Genomic DNA, 20,387 nt, shown 5'->3' on the forward strand with positions numbered 1-20,387 from the left:
ACTTTGCAGCTCAACTGGCCTCGCCTATTTTAACTTGACCTGTTACATTAAAAAAATTCACCAATAAGTAATTTGTGGACCTACCTATGCGACCCATTCAAGTTATAGCAAATCAGGTAGGACCTCAAGCTATATACTATATTTGTAAATTTGGTTGAATTGTAAGCTTTCCTTCGGAAGATGAGAGCTTCTGCTGTGGTCTGTACTTCTCCATAGTTATCTAGATCAATCATACTACTGGTATTGGACAGTTGATGTCAATACTTGAGCCGCTCTGAGTCTGAGCCGAAAATCAGCAGGCTAAGTTCTTTCCTCTTTTAAGAAAAAGGTAAAAGGCTCACTGCAGCCTTACCAATATCACCTGGGGATTTCGGTGTATCATTTAAAGAGCCTACAATTTCACCTACTAGTGAAAAAATCCTGCTGAATATAAATGATTTTATACAATGTAGATCAAGGGGACAGTAAAAGGACTGATTCTTAGTTTTGAAGATGGCATTAACACATACCTCCCAACATTTTGAGATGGGAATGAGGGACAACTACTTGCAAACGTATGTAGCCATAGGACACGCCCCCTTGACACACCCCCTTAAAGGAAAATTAACCAAAAAAAAGGTAAATTAAATCCACAAGGACTTTTTTTTACCATTCCTATGCCTTTATATTTGCTTTTAAAATGTAAAAATGCAGCAATTTAGAAATTGGATGAAAGGTTTAGCGCTTGGAAACACTTTTTGAAAGATAGAAAGTGCATTTTATATACAACTATATAGATCAGACCAAAATGAGAGACAAATGAGGGGGGGGAGGAACAGAGGGACATTGCTCTAAATCAGGGACAGTCCCTCGAAATCAGGGACAGTTGGGAGCTATGTTAATGGTTTCCCTGACTGATTTTATTTGCTAAGAACTGTTTATGAAGTTGTCAGTAAATGGCCATGAAAAATCTATCCATAGTCTTAGCAATTGCTCTACTTCCAGATTGTTGTATATTATTGGCATCTTCTCTGTATTATTACCATAGTGGTAAAGTTTGCAGATCTAAGCTCCCAGTTATACTGTCACTGCATGTATGTTTCAAAGGCGGAATTGCGTTATTGTCACAAGGGAACAGAACATTTTATCTAACGCAAAAACTCTTTAGAGGAAAGCAATCTGGATGGCTGCTATCTGCCTCTAGTCTCATCCAACTATGGTGGCTATCATAGCCCAGCCCTTAGAAGCAGTTCTAGTTCCAGAACAAAGCAACATTCTGCATACCTCCCAACTTTTTCAGATGGGAACGAGGGACACCTATTAGCAAAAGTATGTAGGCATAGGACACACCCCCTGCCACGCCCACAAAAAAAAAAAAGATTAGTTAAACCCACTACTATTCCTCTATACTGGCTTTTGAAATTTACAAATGTAGCAATTTATAAATTGGATGAAAGGTTTAGCACTGGGAAATACTTCTTGAAAGATAAAAATTGCATTTTATATTTAATTATATAGATCAGACGAAAATGAGAGACAAACGAGGAAGAAAAAGGGACAGAGGGACTTTGTTCCAAATCAGGGACAATCCCTTAAAATCAGGGACAGTTGGGAGCTATGATTCTGTAGCACTGGCCCCAGTGATATGCTTGGCCTGCAACTGTTTCTGACTATAGGGCAGTGGCAGCCTCTAGAACAGAATAGGAGCTTTATCTTAGGTAACATGGATGTCAGATTATAAAGGTCAGGCTATGATAGGTGGGTGTGAGTTTAGAAGTGTAAGCGTTCTTCATTTGCCCTAAAAAATGCGCATATGCAATGCTGAGCCTCAATGAAATATATGAAGTCCAATAAATAAAAGTGTGCTTCAGGGACAGTATGCCTGGGAGAAAAGACCTAGATGATACTGAACATCCTACAGCCAGGAAATAAGGCAGGCTCTATATGACTTGTTGTAGCTTCTAATGCACACCGTGAGAAGCTCACAGTGTGCAGTGAAATAAGAGTAATAATTTTTGGTACAGGAGAGGAGCCTGCACAACTGTGCAAGACTAAAATTAAGGCTGAGTTTAGATTTAAACATGCCCAGCAATCTTAACAAGAATTGGCAAATGTCAGATTTCTCATCAAATCTGATGGAAAAAGTGCATGGACAACTAACAAACTATGAAATGTAGCAGACCTCAGGAATCTCTGCCCACGGAAAGCTTATCATATGATAAGGGGATATTTGGTCAACAGGCTTTTGCTGCTTTCATAAACAGGCAATATGTCATGTGTCACTTCTAGGTATAAACATATGCAATAAAAATGTATACGATGATGCAAGCTTTGACTTTCTTGTGAGTGTGCCACAGAGTTGCAGTTTCGAATGTATACAATCAGGCTGGCCAGAGGGCTGATAGAAAAAAAGGAATGGATTACCTGATCCATTCAAGCAAGTTGGATGGTGGAATCCTCCCCACCGTGCTATTGTATTTGCATGGTAGGGACTCCTCCACTGCTGGAATACACTGATCAGCACTGCAGCCAGTTGGCTGCATCCACTGATCGAATGAAAGCTTTCCAACAGTCCTGTTTGACAAAAGTCAATCATTAAATAAACTTCTGTCAAATGGTAATGGCCATAGATGGATCAAAATTTGATCCATCTATGGCCAGCCCAAATGTCATGTTTGCTTGCGCTGTCAACCGGACTGTCAAGCCATCAAATGATTGATGTCATAACTGATCACATGGGCAGCACCCTGGCAACTGCAGATCAAACAGAGGCCAAGATGGCAGATTCCTTGGCTGTAAAAGATAGAAGGGTTTAGTTCCACATTAAATAATTGCTGTTTATTTTAAGTTTCACAAGCCATAAATGGCCATGACCCCTACTTTTAAAATGATCATGTAGTTTGTAGATAGAATCCAGGATTTACTTGTTCATTAGAATATACTCAAATATACTCATACTTTTAATGAACCTATACATTTGGGCTATACAGTCAGGTCTAATTTTATATTGGTTGAAATCAATGTGCTTCTGAATGGGAAAAGGGAAAGCAATATGTCTGCTTCTGCTTCTAAAGGCGATATTTACTATATGCTTTTAAATGGGAAACTTCTGGGCCTACAAACAGCCCTGAGCCATGGGCTACTGACCAGCTTGCTCCTAGTTTAGTCTTCCACTGTAAATAATAAAACCTCATGGGTTATTTTTAAATTGATATCTTTGTCCTGTATGTATATATAAAAAGCTATAGCTGAAACCATAATGTGTGAAATAGATTTGGCACACTGCTACTTGCAGTAGCTCATATAACACTTATACAAATCTTTGGATCTCTTATAAAATACTGAGAAAAGGAATTTAAAGGACACTGTTAATGGACCCATATCACTTTGGTGGATGAGTATTTAAAGCGGAACTTCACTCTCTCAATCAACATTGACTATTTTAAATCCTTATGCTGCTAGCATTAGTAAATAGATAGGAAAGTATATCATAGTTACTTGAAAAAAAAAACCTTTTTTTTTTTACATGTCTTCAGTTATTTCCTGGTTTCAATGCCTAGGCAAATGATGTCATACATCCCATTCTCAGCTAAGCACACCCTTCTGTCTGCATGCCTGAGCTAAGGGCAGATGCATTCCAGGTAAATGCTAGATTAATCATTTGCCCTTACTCAAGCTTGCCACGGGCAGAAGTGCTAGGGGGTGTTCTTTGGAATGATTTCTCTGCAAAATAAACAATTGAGACTTAGATGGATGTGGGGGGGGGGGGGGGGTCTTTGAATAATAAGAATGCATTAAAAAGCATTTTGGCTTGTAGTGCTCAGATGCAGTGTAGTTCCGCTTTACCATCATGATATGTTCAAAGTAAACATCCATCCTGCACTGAGTACAGCTATGCACGAGTAATGTCATAGTGCAAAAAGCACAAAAAATGGTGCAGTCTATAGCAACCAGTCAGATAGCAGCTTATTTTAGGCTAATCTGTAGAAACAATTAATTTCATATTTCATTAGTTGCTATGGGATACAGTACATTTGCATCTTAGAATTACATGTTTAACAACTAGAAAAAAAAGCATTAGTAATAATATACCAAAAACGCTTAAATTGCTGAATTCCAAGTAAACAGAAACAACCTGCATATTAAGCAGAACAAAGCAGCACCAATAAACAAATTAGTTTTTTTTTTTTTTTGCTCCGTCTTGCTTAATTTCTGTGCAGAATGCAAGTGAATTGCTCCACTGACTTCAAATGTAGGTAAACTCTGTCCCTGGGATTTCTGAACTGATTAAAGCATCCTAGAGAATGAGGATTGTATTACTGTACTTTCTACGTTTCTTTTAGCACTGCACATGTTGTGTGTGATCTCACTAATAAAAATGGGCCAGTCCACTCGGAAATGGTATTCAGACCTGTGTCCACAGGCTTTGGGCTTGTGTTGATTGCATCAATTTGAAAATGCTTCTTAGAACGTTCAGAATTCATTGAAATGTACATTTGACCTGCAGTGGACTTCCTTCTGACTTGCATTTGGCCTGCTTGAAGTGGGTTTTGCATTCCAATAGACTTGGATAATAATGCAAACCCCCCCTGAAGTGAACAGAAGCCCTTCAACAAAGGTCCTTAGTGTTTGGTAGAAGTTGGAAAATGAAAGTGGTTCTAAAGGCTCAAGGTTTTTTAGCTTCATGCATTCTATGCATGAAGCTTAAAAACCTTCTCTGTACAGCAGACCCCCAGCCCCACCTATACTTACCTGAGCCAGATCTTCCTCCAGCAATATGCACAAGAGCCTTGGCTCTCCAGGGACTCTCCCTCCTCATTGGTCGAGACAGCAGCAGTAGCCATTGCCTCCTGCTGCTGTCAGTAACATCCACTGAGCCAATGAGCAGAGAGAGGAGGTGGGTTCAAGCTGTGGCTCTGTGGGTGAATGGGCAGAGGGAGCGAGCCTACTCTGGTGTCCCTATTGCAAGCTGATTGCTAATGGGGGCACTTGGCAGGAGGGAGCACAATGAGCACCAGCCGCGGACCTGTGAAGAGGAGGATTGGGGCTGCTCTGTGCAAAACTGCTGCACAGAGCAGGTAAGTATGACATGTTTGTTTTTAAAAAAAAATGCCTTTAATATTACTTTATCTTCCCTAATGATTTCTTATTTATTTACAGGGTTTTATAGGTGAGAACAACTATAGTGCATTTTTTATTTCACCCAAAGTTATATTTTTAATTATCAAATGAGACCATTTGTTGTGCAAGTAAAAGGAGTAACATTTCAAAGTGGGCAACAATATAGCTGGGTCTCAAAAAGCTATAAGAAGCCATAAGGTGACTCAGCTTACATGACTTCACCTATGAATAAAATATTATTACAGAGTGAACTGGTCCATTTCAAAACTTTGTTAGTCCTAAATTTTAATTTTTCTATACATATGTTATTGGTGGATGTGACCCATAGGTGCTCAACCTGTGGCCCTCCAGCTGTTGCGGAACGGTTGGGAAAGTCCCATAATGCTTCTGTCTTGCGAAGTCATGCTTGTAACTGCCAGCCTAGCAATGCCTCATGGGACTCGTAGCTCTGCAACAGATGGGGGGGCACAGGTTGAGGATCCATGTTTTAAACCATCGTAACTTCTTGAAAGCTTCTAGATGGTGATAAATAAAGTCTGTCCACCCCATATTTGGTTGAATAACCTGCCAGGTTTACCATTTAGAGACTCCAGTAGTATTTGCAAGTAGGTCCCATTCCTCAGGCTTGCATTTTTTTTATTACTATACAGAATAAGCAGGAGGAGTGGCACATCTCCTGGATGAGGAGTTCCAAGACAAGGGGAATTGTCAACAGCAACTGCACCACTGGAGTTCCTAATGCATAAAAGGAGTCAATTGGTATTTCAACTCCCTGGCATCCACCTAAAAATAAAAATGTACACTTTGGTTAGACTAACACTTAACTAAAGCCATAGCAGCTCTAAGCCATAATGCAATAAGGAGGTTCCTTGCCACAAGCCTATCTCATGGAAATCTATTCAAATAGCACCAATAATGCAGTGAGTACAAATGATGGTGTGATCTGTAACAACAGCCCTGACATGGGATGGTAAAGTTTTGGGTAGGGAGCGACAGGCTTATTTTATTACAGTCACACTTTTCATTCCTCTTAAGCATTAAAATTAGCACCCTTTCTGTAGGTCATATTCTTTGTCAGAGATAACTCCCTGGGACTGAATAATTGAAAGGTAGATTGTGCATATGTCTCTGAAGTTTCTGCCTGCTTACTACAAACAGTATACACATACACTGTATTGTCAAAAGTGTTGGGACGCCTGCCTTTACACTCACATGAACTTTAATGCATCCCAATCTTAGTCCATAGGGTTCAAGATTAAGTTGGCCCACCCTTTGCCGCTATAACAGATTCAACTCTTCTGGGAAGGCTGTCCACAAGGTTTAGGAGTGTGTCTATGGGAATGTTTGACCATTCTTCCAGAAGTGCATTTGTGAGGTCAGGCATTGATGTTGGACGAGAAGGCCTGACTCGCAGTCTCTGCTCTAATTCATTCCATAGGTATTCTACCAGGTTGAGGTCAGGACTCTGTACAAGCCAGTCAAGTTCCTCCACCCCAAACTCGCTCATCCAAGTCTTTATGAACCTTGCTTTGTGCACTGGTGCGTAGTTATGTTGGAACAGTAAGGGGCCACCCCCAAACTGTTCCCACAAAGTTGGGAGCATAAAATTGTCCAAAATGTCTTTGTATGCTGACGCCTTAAGTGTTCCCTTCAATGGAACTAAGGGGCCAAGCCCAACCCCTAAAAAACAAACCCACACCATAAGCCCCCCTCCACCAAATGATTTGGACCAGTGCACAAAGCAAGGTTTATAAAGACATTGATGAGGAAGTTTGGGGTGGAGGAACTTAACTGGCCTGCACAGAGTCCTGACCTCAACCCGATAGAACACCTGCGAGACAGGCATTCTCGTCCAACATTATTGCCTGACCTCACGAATGCGCTTCTGGAAGAATGGTCAAACATTCCCATAGACACACTCCTAAACCTTGTGGACAGCCTTACCAGAAGAGTTGAAGCTGTTATAGCTGCAAAGAGGGGGCCCACTCAGTATTGAACCCTACGGACTAAGAGTGGGATGCCATTAAAGTTCATGTGCATGGAAAGGCAGGCGATATACAGGTGATATACTGGCAATATACTGTACTTTGCACACCTTCCATAGCCCAGATCAACAGCAGATTATGCCTTTAACAAAGTGTGCACTGTTAATGTTACCTCAATAGGACTACAGGGCTAATTAGACACCCGCACATCCTCTCCCATGGCCTTTCCTGTTGCTGAATTTTTGCTTTTAAGGCCAAAAAGTTTTTAGCTCTATCCATGCTAGAGCAATTACAAATTTCCAAGCATTTTGTTTACACAGCTCTCAGATCTAATAATAAATCTTTTTTTTTTAATAGTCCATATATACTCTTCAATGCCAAGTCTTTCATAGAATTTTTTTGCTAGTAGACTTTTCCTTTTAGACTGTGTACACAAGTATATAGATGCCAGTCAACAGTCAATCATGGAAGTTTCATAACAGCATCATTTTTTCGAGTATGTAAGTATGCAGCTCCTGCTCTGGACAGCACTGAAGTCTTGTAGATAGTGAGGTGTTAACGGTGATGTCTATGTATGGCTAAATAATATTTCTTTATCACAAAAGTCCGTTGATAAAAAATAATAAAATAAAGTTGGTTAAGTATGGATAAAGGGAAGAGAACTTGAAAGACGTCTGAAAGGATGGTGGGTGATGCAAACAGGAAGAAAAAGAGGAAGTAAGCGGTGAACAAATGACGTTTGATAAAACAGCTCTGGGGAGGTGAAGAGAGAGAATATTATAGCAGGAGAAGGGCACATTTAAAGGTTAAATTAATAACTCAGAAACCATAGCAATTGTTAAACTGGCAAAATGGAAAAGAGAAAATGGAAAAAAAAAAGCTTTCAGTACAGAAAAGAAAAAAGGAGAAAAAAAAAATCTAAAAAAAAAAAAAAAGAACGGGAGATTATAGAATGCTGCTGATTAGAATCAATGGCCTTGACAAGTGCGGCAACACATCTGTCTGAAGTAGGGTCTGCTGCAGAATTTAAACTTGAGCACCAGGGGGCAGTATGCCACTTTGTTGACATCCTTACATTCTGTAGAAAAAGACAGGAAAAAATGTTAGAGACAGGAAGTACTGGAGAAAATGGTCTCTGCGTTTGTGAAGGAGGGTCTGAATTTCTGTAAGGGAGGCAGGGGGACGAAAGTGTCATGCTGTGGGAGGGATGAAAGCCTGAGGCACAGAAAAAGGGGAAATAGTTACTGAAATGTATTTTTATACATAAATGGAATATGATGGTGCAATATAACAGTCAAAAGAAGAAGAAGAAGAACAAAATGACGAAAAGAAAATCGCTTGTTTGTTTCAGACAATTTTCGATATTCTTACCATCAGGGCTGTCAGAAGGTCCTGCCTCACATTTATTTTCACACTGTTGCATGGCAGGGGGGCGCAGAGTCTCTATACATTCTACTGATGGTTGTCCTCTGTGGCTCACACACTGCACAGAGCGTCTCTGCTGCCCATGTCCACACTGTGCTGAGCACTAAAAATGAAAAAAAAAGGAATAATACAATCAATCTTCATCGGCATCTTATGTTACGTTGAATGCAATTCTGCTACAGATCTTTACCTCAGACCAGTCGCCAGTCACCCAGCGTGGTGGGGGGCATCTCTGTAGGGTACATCTTACGCTAGATGCAGGCTTGTCCTTAGCTGGACATTGAGAAGGGGGTAAAGTATTTTCACCATCACCAGACTTGCAAAGCACAACTCTGTGTCTGTAACCTGGGCCGCAGCTTGGACTGCACTGAAAAAAACAAGGAAAAACAAAATATGTTCAAGCTGTTTTATGTTTGTTATGCCCCGTACACACGGTCGGATTTTCCGATGGAAAATGTCCGATCGGAGCGTGTTGTCGGAAATTCCGACCGTGTGTGGGCTCCATCGGACATTTTCCATCGGATTTTCCAACACACAAAGTTGGAGAGCAGGAGATAAAATTTTCCGACAACAAAATCCGATCGTGTGTACACAAATCCGACGGACAAAGTGCCACGCATGCTCAGAATAAATAAAGAGATGAAAGCTATTGGCCACTGCCCCGTTTATAGTCCCGACGTACGTGTTTTACGTCACCGCGTTTAGAACGATCGGATTTTCCGACAACTTTGTGTGACCGTGTGTATGCAAGACAAGTTTGAGCCAACATCCGTCGGAAAAAATCCTAGGATTTTGTTGTCGGAATGTCCGAACAAAGTCCGACCGTGTGTACGGGGCATAAGAAAGGAAGTGCCATTATTCAAAAACTGAAAATTACTATTCACAATTCTTGAACATTGGACCTGAACTGAAGACTTGCTGTCTTTTAGGAAACATCTAGAAAAGTTTAAAGTGGAGCTCCACCCAAAAGGGGAAGCTCCGCTTATTTGCTTTTTACCCCCCTCCGCTGCCACATTTGGCACCTTTCAGGAGAAGAGCGGGTACTTGTTTTTGACACGTCCCCACTTCCTGGAGGTCTCCTGGAAGTTTGCTCCCCTTCCTCCTTACTCTGCCGTTGGGCCATTCAGAAAGCGCAGCCCACTTTGCACATCCACTTACAAGAAATGGCGGTGGCAGCAACCGAGAGCCGGTTGAAAAATTGGCTGGGGTGCCGACATTGCAGGATCCCTGGACAGGTAAGTGTCCTAATAATAAAAGTCAACAGTTACAGTATTTGTAGCTGATGTCTTTTTATTTTTGGAGGGGGGCCTGGAGCTCCACTTTAAGTGTTACTAAACCCAGGACCCTGCACTAAACCACTATATCTGGTCTCCCACAGTACACAGAACATGGAGATGAAATTATTTTAGTAAATATAAACTGCTAAATACCTTTTCTCATCAGAAGTGTATAGCAGTCTTGTGACTTCTATCAGAGTGCGGCCGATCAGTGGTTAAAGCTTGTAGGAGGTGATTTCATTCTCCTCACCCTCAGTCTGGACAGTGCTGATTAGCCCTCTGCTGATCACATGCACCCTCCAAAAAAAAACCTCTCTAGCAATACACACCAAACTGAGCATGTGCAGAGCATGCCCCCAATACTCTGTACAATCAGGAGGATTGGGGACTGTGGAAGAAGGGGAGGACAGAGAAGATCAAACAGGCTTTTTACACAATACAGAGGATTAACCCCTTAGGTTCCACAGTGAGTATGACAAACATGCTTTACTGCATATACAGACTGATTTTACTGTTGTGGGTTTAGTAACACTTTAACTGTTGTACCTTAAAAATATACCTTTTTGTCTTGAATTCCTCCTGTAAAGTATCAGTGTGCAGTAGGAGATCATATAAAGCACTGCTGTCTCTGGCTTCTAGTATCACAGGATTTGGAGTGAGATTAGGTATTGTCACTACTGTTCTGATCACTGTTCGCCTTGCTGGAGTGAAAGCTGTACCTGAGGACCTGCACCACAAGGATCTCCTTGCTTCACCCTACTTGCTTTTGTGTACTCCTCACCAGTAATCAGACCACTGGTCATCAAGGGGCAGCTTTGACATGAGAAAGCAACCAGCATGGCCACACTACCAAGATGGCTTCCTCCACTCAAAGACACAGAGTACAAGGACAGGAGGGGCAGATAAACAACACTAGAGCAAGCCTCAGCTCTCACAGTAGCAGTGGGGCAGAAGTACAGAAATATGTGTACTGTCTGGCCTGAATGAAAAACTATACATATATTTTGCAATTAAATAACATTTCTAATCATATGAAGTTAATCACAAGAGTCCCCCTTTACATCAGAGTCCACAGAGTTCCCCTTTTACATCTGAATCCGCAGAGTTCCCTTACACTGTAAGGGGGGACTCTGCAGACTCTGATGTAAGGGGGAACTCTAAAGTGAGGGGTGCTATGAAAACCCTGATTTACCTTAGTGTACCCACTCAGAGGCAGGAGAGAGAATGATTAATGATGAATGGTGAGCTCACTCACCCCTTGGCAGTCAGCACCTCTCATCCAGATGTATCTGAGGCTGCCGGACTGCACATTTCCAGCCCCCACTTTCCTTTTCTGAGGAGTGAAGGCAGACACAGAGCGGTAGGGGTGGGAGGAAGAGGAGCAGATTGAGCTCTATCTCCTCTCCCAATCTGTGCTGTGGGGGGGAGGATTGTTAATGCTGGTTTTAGGCAGCATGAAAGAGAGCGTAACAGACACTCTCAGTTTAGACAACTGCAGCCAGCAACCCTACTGGGAAGCCATTGTCCTGTCTGAATAATGTGTCCGTGTTTCAGGCAGTCTAAAACCAGGACGCATGATTCCAAACCCGAACTGTCTGGGTGAATCCTAAACAGGTGGCAATCCTAGCTCTAGATGACCTTGTCCTGGGCTGGCCAGTAGCTCTAATATAAAATGAACTGTGAAATGTGAAACCGCCTGTGCATTAAATTATTAGCAAGTCAAGGTTTGTGAAGTCCACACTAAATCCTTCTATTACCTCAGACCAGTCCAGTGTCACCCACTCTGGTGGACATGAGTCGGTGTTGCAGGGCTCTAGCATTGTGGGGCGAGGTGGTGTGCAGTTGCTATCATCTAGAGATCTCTCTTCTCCTGCTGATACCCGGCGCTGGCAGATCACACTGCGGGTACGAACACCAGAGTTACAGCTTCGGCTGCACTCAGACCAAGGACCTATTGCCCACCTAATGAAGAAATTATATTGATTGGCTATACATATACAATGAACATAATACACACATACGGTATATATAGAGTATGAAAAGGAAGGATTCATAAAAAAAAAAAATACATACATGTAGAGGAGAGGTAGAGGAACACACATATTTATGAACTAATATATGCCTTATTTTCAGCTATAATTACATTCAAAAGAACAGTCATTATCCACATCATTAAATCCCACCAATCACCAGTGGCGGCTGGTGCTCCATTTGGGGGGGGCAAACAAACCACCGGCCACCTCCCTGGTCAATCGAATCACTCCCCCCTTCCTTGTCCACCCACCAGCCTTACCCCATCTAAGTCGTGGGCAGCTTCGGATCCTTCCCGTGTCTCTTCCTCCTCCTCATCGGCTTCCCCTGCGTCTCCTCCTCCTTGGCGGCCAATACGGTCACTTCTCCTCTCAGCCAATCGGGTCTTATGACATGCCTCCTGATTGGCTGGGAGTTGAATCAGGAAGACAATAGCAAATATTAATTTGCTATTGTCACACAACTGGGTAGGCTCAGGGCGCAGTGCTCTGCGCCCCGAGCCCACCCTTTTTTGAAGCCACGTAGAGCCCCAGGCATGAAAAAAAAAAAAAAACCCCATTGCAATCCATGCATTCGGCACCCTGCATGTAGATTAGGGGCCATGCGCATTTATTAGGGGGGCGCCGCCCCTGCGCTCCATATGGAGGGGCCGTCACTGCCTATCACCCAGCTATTTTATATTTTGCTGCCAGTACTTTTCATCACAAACAGTGAACACATCTTACTCAATTCTTACATGTAAACCACACATTGATCTTCTTCGAAGCAGAACTCCAGGTAAACATTTTTTATAAATATGATGTGTAAAAAAAAAAGTTACCTTTGATGGGATGTATAGCACTTGCAGGATTGCTGCACTTTCTTTAAAATGTAGTTTAATTTATGCTGGATAATATAGCCCTGGCTATACTTCAGATCCTCTGCAACTATGAGCGTTGCATCTCTCATACCCGGAAGTTCCAGTGTCATTTATTCACCCACATTTTCCCTTAGTTATTCACAGAATGCCTTATATTTTGGGAATGGCTCACAGAATGCAAGGTGTCCTGTGAATAGCAAAGGGGAGAGGAGGTGCGGATGGACAACACTAGAACTTGTGTGTATGAGAGCTACAGCTATACTCTCCAGCATGAATGGAGGTGTAGGTCAGCAATTGTAATTTTAATAAAAAAATGTTTGCCTGGAGATCAAATTTTATGTAAATCCTATTAATGGACATTTTCTTTTTTTCTCCCTTTTGGTCTGTAAGGATGGCTATACATTAATAATTAATAATAATTTCAATCCAGCGGGCTGAATGCAAAAAAATGATCTGATTTCCCCATCCTCACATTCAGAGTGAATGGAGAAATCAATCCCGCTGTGCTATTGTGTTCTAGGGTTCTGACAGCTGAGACTTCCCCCACTGTCAGAATACAATGATCAGTGTTGCTGGCTATAGCCAGCCTGTCAGGAAAGACCCGACAGGCTGGTTGTCGATTAACAGAAGTCGCTGCTGAACCGACCAAGTTTTGATCCATGTATGGCTACCTTTAATTATATCACTGAAAGTGTTTTTACATCTGTTAAAAAAAAAACTGCAAAAAAGAAACCCGTCGATCCTGCCAGAAACCTAATTAGAAACAATAGCTTTGGAATGCTAATGAAAAATTCCTGTACACTTTGCCTCTGCTACACTGCAATCTCAAATATCAGCCCGACCCTGTTCACCTCCCCTATGGTATAAAGATGAGGTAGGTGTTTTGTATACCACAAGGGTGGGCCAGGGAGGGTAAAAGCAGGCAGTTGAGCTGCGGGTTTACTGCCTGTCAAACAGCCCCTGAAAACAGATCCACTGTGGATCACTTGTCAGAGGGATGGTAAGGGATATTGCATGTCTGAACAAGTGCTTACATTGACTGTGCAAAACGAGCTGCACAGTGGAGGTAAGTATGACATGTTTGTTATTTTAAAAAAAATTAAAATGATCCTTTACAATCACTTGAAAGGCAGAAAAGCCTTTTTGTAAAGGAGAATCAAAATTCAGCAAAGAATAAACAATTTTGCCTACCTAACATGACCATTGTGTTTTCATAGTACAATCTGATATTCGTATGGTGTAGAATGTATCCCAAATATTGTTTGATAAGTAGTATTAGTGATAAGTGCTCTTTATAAAAAAAATTACCCTTAGGTCCCTGTAGCACCCTCTAGTGTGCTGCTAGTGTGAGAGTAGGTAAAACATAGTTTGGCTCAGGGCTAAATCTGAGTCATAAAGTCTGGGTCAGGGTTTACTGGAGATCAGGGCTGGATGACTCATACAAGCAGCTCTCTGGTGCCTCCCCCTGGTTCTGGAAAGTTTGAGAACATTCTGGAAGCTAGAGGGCGGAGGCCAGGAAGGTTGTCCTGCATACTTAGGGGAGCTTGGCCAATCCCCAGGCGGTGGGCCTGGCAGGGGACTAAGTGAGCCCTTAAATATGAATGAGCCATGCCAACCGGGAGAGTCGGGTTGAAGATGCAGTGCTGAGGGGACTGTTGGTGGCTCTTGTGGCGAACCTCCTAGTTGGGGGGGCAGTTCTCTTCCTTCGGCCAGGGCTCAGGTGCTGTCCTGGGAGGATCCTGACAACAGGAGAAGCTTAGAAGGTGTCTTCCCTGAGAGGCAGCAGGGAGCAAGGAGGACAGTGTAAGTCAGTCGGATAGACTGATGAAGAAGCAGCCAGGTGGGCTAAAATTTCCTGCAGTTGGTAGAGCTAGGACCAGTGTCTACAAGGGAGTTGGAAGTACTCCAAGATGCAGTTCACAACACATTGTGCTACTTTCTAAAGGGACTGAGAGTTCCTAGTCCATAAGGGGCTGTTGCTTTTGTCAAAAAAGGAATCCATCAGAGTTATTCAGAATAAAGAAGAGGAATCAATTAGAGCTGTACAGAGTAAAGGAGAAGAATCAATGGGACAAAGGGAGGAAGTTGTTTCTGGTTTTGTTGCTATCAAGTTGGGCATCCCATAATTCCTATTCTTCATCCAAGCTATTACCCCTAATAAAACATCAAAATAAAGCTCAAAGACTGTTCCTTGTCTCTGGAGATAGTGTTGAAGTTACTTATTGCCTTGCTGTGCAGCAGCAGGGAACCCTGTCATCTGGGGAGTAGTGCTACACCCCTATCACACGGGCATCTCCCTGAATCTGCTTGCTCTCTCTACTGATCCCCACTGAGCAGGCAGATGACAGGTCATAGTCCCGCTCTCCTCTATGGGGCAATCAGATGGAATCAGACCGGCTGTCCGTTTCCATCCAAACCAATCTGCCAGACAGATGGGGAATAGGACCACTATCTGTCTGATTTTGGCCGACAGGATCGGATTGCATAGTGGCGGGTGTCAGCGGACATGTGTTCGCTGACATCCGCCACCCCATAGAAGAGACTGGAGGGTCCGATTTGGTCCGCCTAGGAATTTGACAGGGACCTTAGGCTGGGATCACACCTGTGCAATGTGTTAATGCACTCACGGTCATCTCATTTTAAATGGGCTGCCAATGCACCCTTAAATGAACTGGAATGTCACACTGATAGCTCAGTCCTGTAAATTATACGGGGAGGTGGTGGCTCTCTCCATATATTCAGTCAGTGCGACATCCATGCCAAGTGCTCTTTTTATCAGTAGTGGTGCCATCACTGCTGGTACAAAGTGGGCAGCTGTTGCACTGATAGAACGCCACTGATTACACAGGGGAAGCAATTCCACTGTAATCTGTAGGACTGAATTATCAATATGACAGCTCAGTCCTGCTCAGTGCAGAACACAGCTGGTTCACGTGTCCTTCTCCATAGGCATAAACATGATACAATGAATGATCTGGAATTCTTTTTTTGTCAGTTATAACTTTTTATTCGTTCTTTAGCATAGCATAAAAATACCATTGTACAATAAGACAATTTTCAAAGCCAAAATGAATACATCAACAAAGAGTAATAGTGCCCCATTTCTGGTATTAGTGGTAGGAATAGTGCCCCAATTTTGATGTCAGTGGGAGGAATAGTGGGGAAGATTTACTAAAACTGGAGCAATGAGAATCTGGTGCAGCTGAACAAGGGAGGCAATCAACTTCTACCCTAAGAGCCGATTCACACTGGGATGACTTGTCAGGCGACTTAGCCGCCTGACAAGTCGTGTCCCGTACTGTACAATGGAACCGTTCTATTCGGAGAGACGCAAGTCGCTCCGACCTAGAAAAAGGTTTCTGCACTACTTTGGGGCGACTTGAGGCGACTTGCATTGACTTCTATATAGAAGTCGTTTTGCAAGTCGCCGCAGCTGTCGTGTTCAAGTCGCCTGAGGCAGTCGCGCTGCAAGTCGTGCTGCCTCAGTGTGAACCGACTCTAAATTTGTTTAATTAAGCTTTGGCAATAAAACCTGGAAGCTGATTGGTTTCTCTGTACAGCTGTACCCGATTTTACACTCTTCAGTTTTAGTAAATCACCCTCAGTGTCTCATATCAGTGGGAGGAGCAGCATCCCAAGGGCTGGATAAGGGCAAGCAAAGGGCCACAGTTTGGAGATCACTGTCCTATGAGTATAATATAAACTGTTGCTATACTCACTCAGAGGGGCAAGGCTCAGTGTTACATGAACGTTGCTTCTCTTGCATTTTCTGCTGTGCATCACACATGTCTTCAGAGGCAGAAGATCCATCTGCTATCTTCTTGCAGACAACATATTGCATTTGTACTCCTGTAGGACAAGAAAATTAGAAATATGAACTAACAAATTCTGACAAACTTGAAAAAACAAATTCTGACAAAACATTTTTTAGATTGGAGCGTTAAATAGTTAAGACCTTAACTATTTCTTTTTCCTGTGTCAAGTCAGAGAAATGTCCCTTCACTTCCTGTCCCAGAAACATTAAAGGAGATCACTCCAAAGAAAGAGGAACTCCCCTCTTGAGCAGCTGTCACCAGAACATGCATCCCCCTTCAAAAGATTTCCCATTACCATCTGTTCCTGTGACAAGTTACTGATTTTTCTCCACTGTTTGTACTGCAAACAGTGGAGAAAACACGGGGTCTGCATGTGAGTCATATGTACATGGCAATAGGGCAGAGCTGGGCAGCAGCAACAGAAATTTACACTGAGATATCAGGGCACAGCACCAGATTAATACTTCAAGGGATAAGGGAATTTCAACTGGGTAGTTGGCAAGTATGAGGCAGCTGCTTTGAGCCCCACAACAATGATGGGGCCCAGGGCAGCTGCACCTTTTGCCCAATAAAGGTCCTGCATGAGACTGCTAGAAATCACTGCTATAACAAGGCTATATACTGCTATATAGTGTCTGCAAGGGCCCCAAGAGCCACATAAATGTACCAAAGCCTGGCAGGTTGGGCACCAAGGGGTAAGACTATAAGTCAATTCCAGGCACTCCCCCACATCCTGTTTATCCACCACAATATATGAGCATACTTGATTTACCTCCAGCACATAGAGAAGAACATTTAGTCCACTGGGAATGCTGCCACATGTATCCACTCTCAGTGTGTCTACTGACTGGTGCATTGAACTTGTAGCGGATGCCTAAAAACTCTTCTCTCATCATTACCTGTAAAACACAGGGCAGGGTAAATATAAAACACATAAACAATTCTCAATAGCAGGGGCATTACTATGGTCTTAAACGACCTGCAGCACTATATCACATAACTGTTTTCAGTGTTCACTGCAATCATGAATCTTAAAAGCAAATGCTTTTTTGACACAAAGTTTATTATCCCATTTAAATCTATTGGTTGTTGTCTCTCCCATCATGGACAAAGTGTCAGCCTCCCATATAAAAGTCTTGCCTTCATTGTGTACAGAGTACAATATACCATGTCTGCTGTGTGTTTAGTGATAAAGCCAGACTGTTGTGCAAAGGAACCCTCTTCCTGTATGTACAGTATCTCACAAAAGTGAGTACACCCCTCAAGTTTTTGTAAATTTTTAATTATACCTTTTCATGTGACAACACTGAAGAAATGACACTTTGCTACAAAGTAAAGTAGTGAGTGTTCAGCTTGTATAACAGTGTAAATTTGCTGTCCCCTCAAAATAACTCAACACACAGCCATTAATGTCCAATCAGCTGGCAACAAAAGTGAGTACACCCCTAAGTGAAAATGTCCAAATTAAGCCCAATTAGCCATTTTCCCTCCCCGGTGTCATGTGACTCGTTCATGTTACAAGGCCTCAGGTGTGAATGGGGAGCAGGTGTGTTAAATTTGGTGTTATCGCTCTCACTCTCTCATACTGGTCACTGGAAGTTCAACATGGCATCTCATGGCAAAGAACTCTCTGAGGATCTGAAAAAAAGAATTGTTGCTCTAAAATAAGGTGGCATAGGCTAGAAAAAGATTGGCAAGACCCTGAAACTGAGCTGCAGCATGGTGGCCAAGACCATACAGCGGTTTAACAGGACAGGTTCCACTCAGAACAGGCCTCACCATGGTCGACCAAAGAAGTTGAGTGCACCTGCTCAGCGTGATAGCCAGAGGTAAATAGACGTATGAGTGCTGCTAGCATTGCTGCAGAGGTTGGAGGGGTGGGTCAGTCTGTCAGTGCTCAGACCATACGCCGCACACTGCATCTGTCAGGGCTGGGCTCAGCCTTTCCTTCCTCTGAGTTTCCGCTGGTTATTGGTTATCCTTGGTTACAGAGGCACGACCCCTCTTTTGATTGGCTCCATGCTGAGGTTCTCTCCTGGTCGCCACAATGCATTAAGACATGCTTCCAGAAGGTAGCCAAGGTCCTGTGCACCTCTTCACTTTCCTCCCTGACGGAGGAGTATCGCGATTTTAGCGATGTCTTTGACAAAGGTCAAGCTGGTAGTTTGCCTCCACACTGGTCGTATGATTGCGCAATTGACCTTCAACCTGGCGCCATACCTCCTCGTGGCCTGGTTTACCCTTTGTCGGTCTTGGAGGATAAGGCAATGGAGGAGTATGTTGCAGACGCACTTTCTCGAGGTTTCATCTGCAAATCCTCATCTCCTGCTGGTGCTGGTTTCTTCTTTGTGAAGAAGTAGAGTGTTGAACTGAGACCTTGTATTCATTATAGGGGTCTCAATCGTTTCATGATTAAGATTGCCTATCCGATTCAGTTGATTACGGAGTTATTTGACCGCCTCAAGGGAGCAGTGGTTTTCACAAAGCTTGATTTGAGAAGGGCATACAATCTCGTGAGGATTAAGGAGGGTGACGAGTGGAAAACCTGCGTTTAATGCCAGAACAGGCCATTATGAGTACCTCGTAATGCCTTTTGACCTTTGGAACACCCCGGCAGTTTTCCAGGAATTTATTAACGATGTCCTCCAAGATTTGTTGCAGTTATGTGTGGTGGTTTATCTCGACAATATCCTCATATTTTCCAAGTCCCTGGAGAGCCACCACACAGAGAGAAAACAATCTCTATTATAAATTGGAGAAGTGCAAATTCCATCGTGAACAGGTTAAATTCCTGGGTTATGTCATTTTCACTGATGGTTTTTCGATGGACCCAGAGAAACTTTCAGCAGTCCTACAATGGCCCTGACTCGTGGGTCTAGTCCTCTGCAGCGTTTTCTTGGCTTTGCCAACTTTATCCGAAGTTTATTCGTAACTTCTCATCTCTCGGGTCAAGCCCCTGACTGATATGACCAGAAAGGACGTTAACCAACAGAGTTGGTCTCCGCAGTCCATTAAGTCCTTTGAGAGTCTCAAGGATGCCTTTGTTTCTGCTACTGTATTAGCAAATCCTGTTCCTACGTTACCTTTTATCCTTGAGGTTGATGCTTCTGAGACTGGAGTTGGCACCCTGCTGTCTCAACTTCCCATCTCTGAGAGGGCTATGCATCCTTGTGGCTACTTTTCCAAAAAATTGTCACCTGCGGAGTGCAATTACGAGATTGGTGAGAGAGAGCTGTTAGCGATCATTTTAGGCCTGAAAGAATGGAGACATCTCCTCGAAGGTACCACTGTGTTGGTGCTAATTCTTACTGACCATAAGAATCTCACATTCTTGTCTAAGGCTAAACGCCTCTCTCCCAGAAGGGCGCGATAGGCTCTTTTCTTGTCAAGTTTCAACTACATTGTCTCATTCTTACCGGTACTAACAATGTAAGGGTTGACGGTTTGTCACAACATTTTTCCTCCACTTTTGTTGCCAGCGGTTTAGACATTAATGGCTGTGTGTTGAGTTATTTTGAGGGGATAGCAAATTTACACTGTTATACAAGCTGTACACTCAGTACTTTACATTGTAGCAAAGTGTCATTTCTTCAGTGTTTTCACATGAAAACATATAATGTGAGGGGTGTACTCACTGTTGTGAGATACTGTATATCAGGCAGGCCCCTAGACTACATAATAGATGATAGACTGCAGACCTAGAGGAGATTGTACAATCAAATGGTATAGTGCATGGCCAGTCTAAGATTTTTCCCTCACAAAGTTCAAAAGTAATTTTTCAATCAGCAGGTATCTGCCTATCTTTTTAATGTTACCCTTAGGCATACCTCCCAACTGTCCCGAATCTTGCGGGACCCTCCCGAAATTTCAAACAAGTCCTGATGTCCCGCAGATC

The 20,387-nt window shown here is 42.9% G+C and overlaps 1 protein-coding gene across 1 annotated transcript in view; it reads right to left on the minus strand.

Annotated features, from left to right (window-relative positions):
* Positions 1-6,513: 6,513 nt before the first annotated feature.
* Positions 6,514-20,387, minus strand: part of ADAMTS10 (ADAM metallopeptidase with thrombospondin type 1 motif 10) — a 272,206-nt gene continuing 258,332 nt past the window's right edge. Inside the window, exons 21-26 of the mRNA XM_073599198.1 lie at positions 17,265-17,391; positions 16,397-16,526; positions 11,545-11,749; positions 8,701-8,877; positions 8,457-8,613; positions 6,514-8,163 (exon numbers count right to left, since the gene is read on the minus strand). Coding sequence (XP_073455299.1) covers positions 8,054-8,163; positions 8,457-8,613; positions 8,701-8,877; positions 11,545-11,749; positions 16,397-16,526; positions 17,265-17,391 — 906 coding nt within the window. The 3' untranslated portion in view covers positions 6,514-8,053. The remainder of the gene's footprint in view (positions 8,164-8,456; positions 8,614-8,700; positions 8,878-11,544; positions 11,750-16,396; positions 16,527-17,264; positions 17,392-20,387) is intronic.

This window comes from Aquarana catesbeiana, linkage group LG01, assembly GCF_042186555.1.
Source record: "Aquarana catesbeiana isolate 2022-GZ linkage group LG01, ASM4218655v1, whole genome shotgun sequence".
Taxonomy (NCBI): Eukaryota; Metazoa; Chordata; class Amphibia; order Anura; family Ranidae; genus Aquarana; species Aquarana catesbeiana.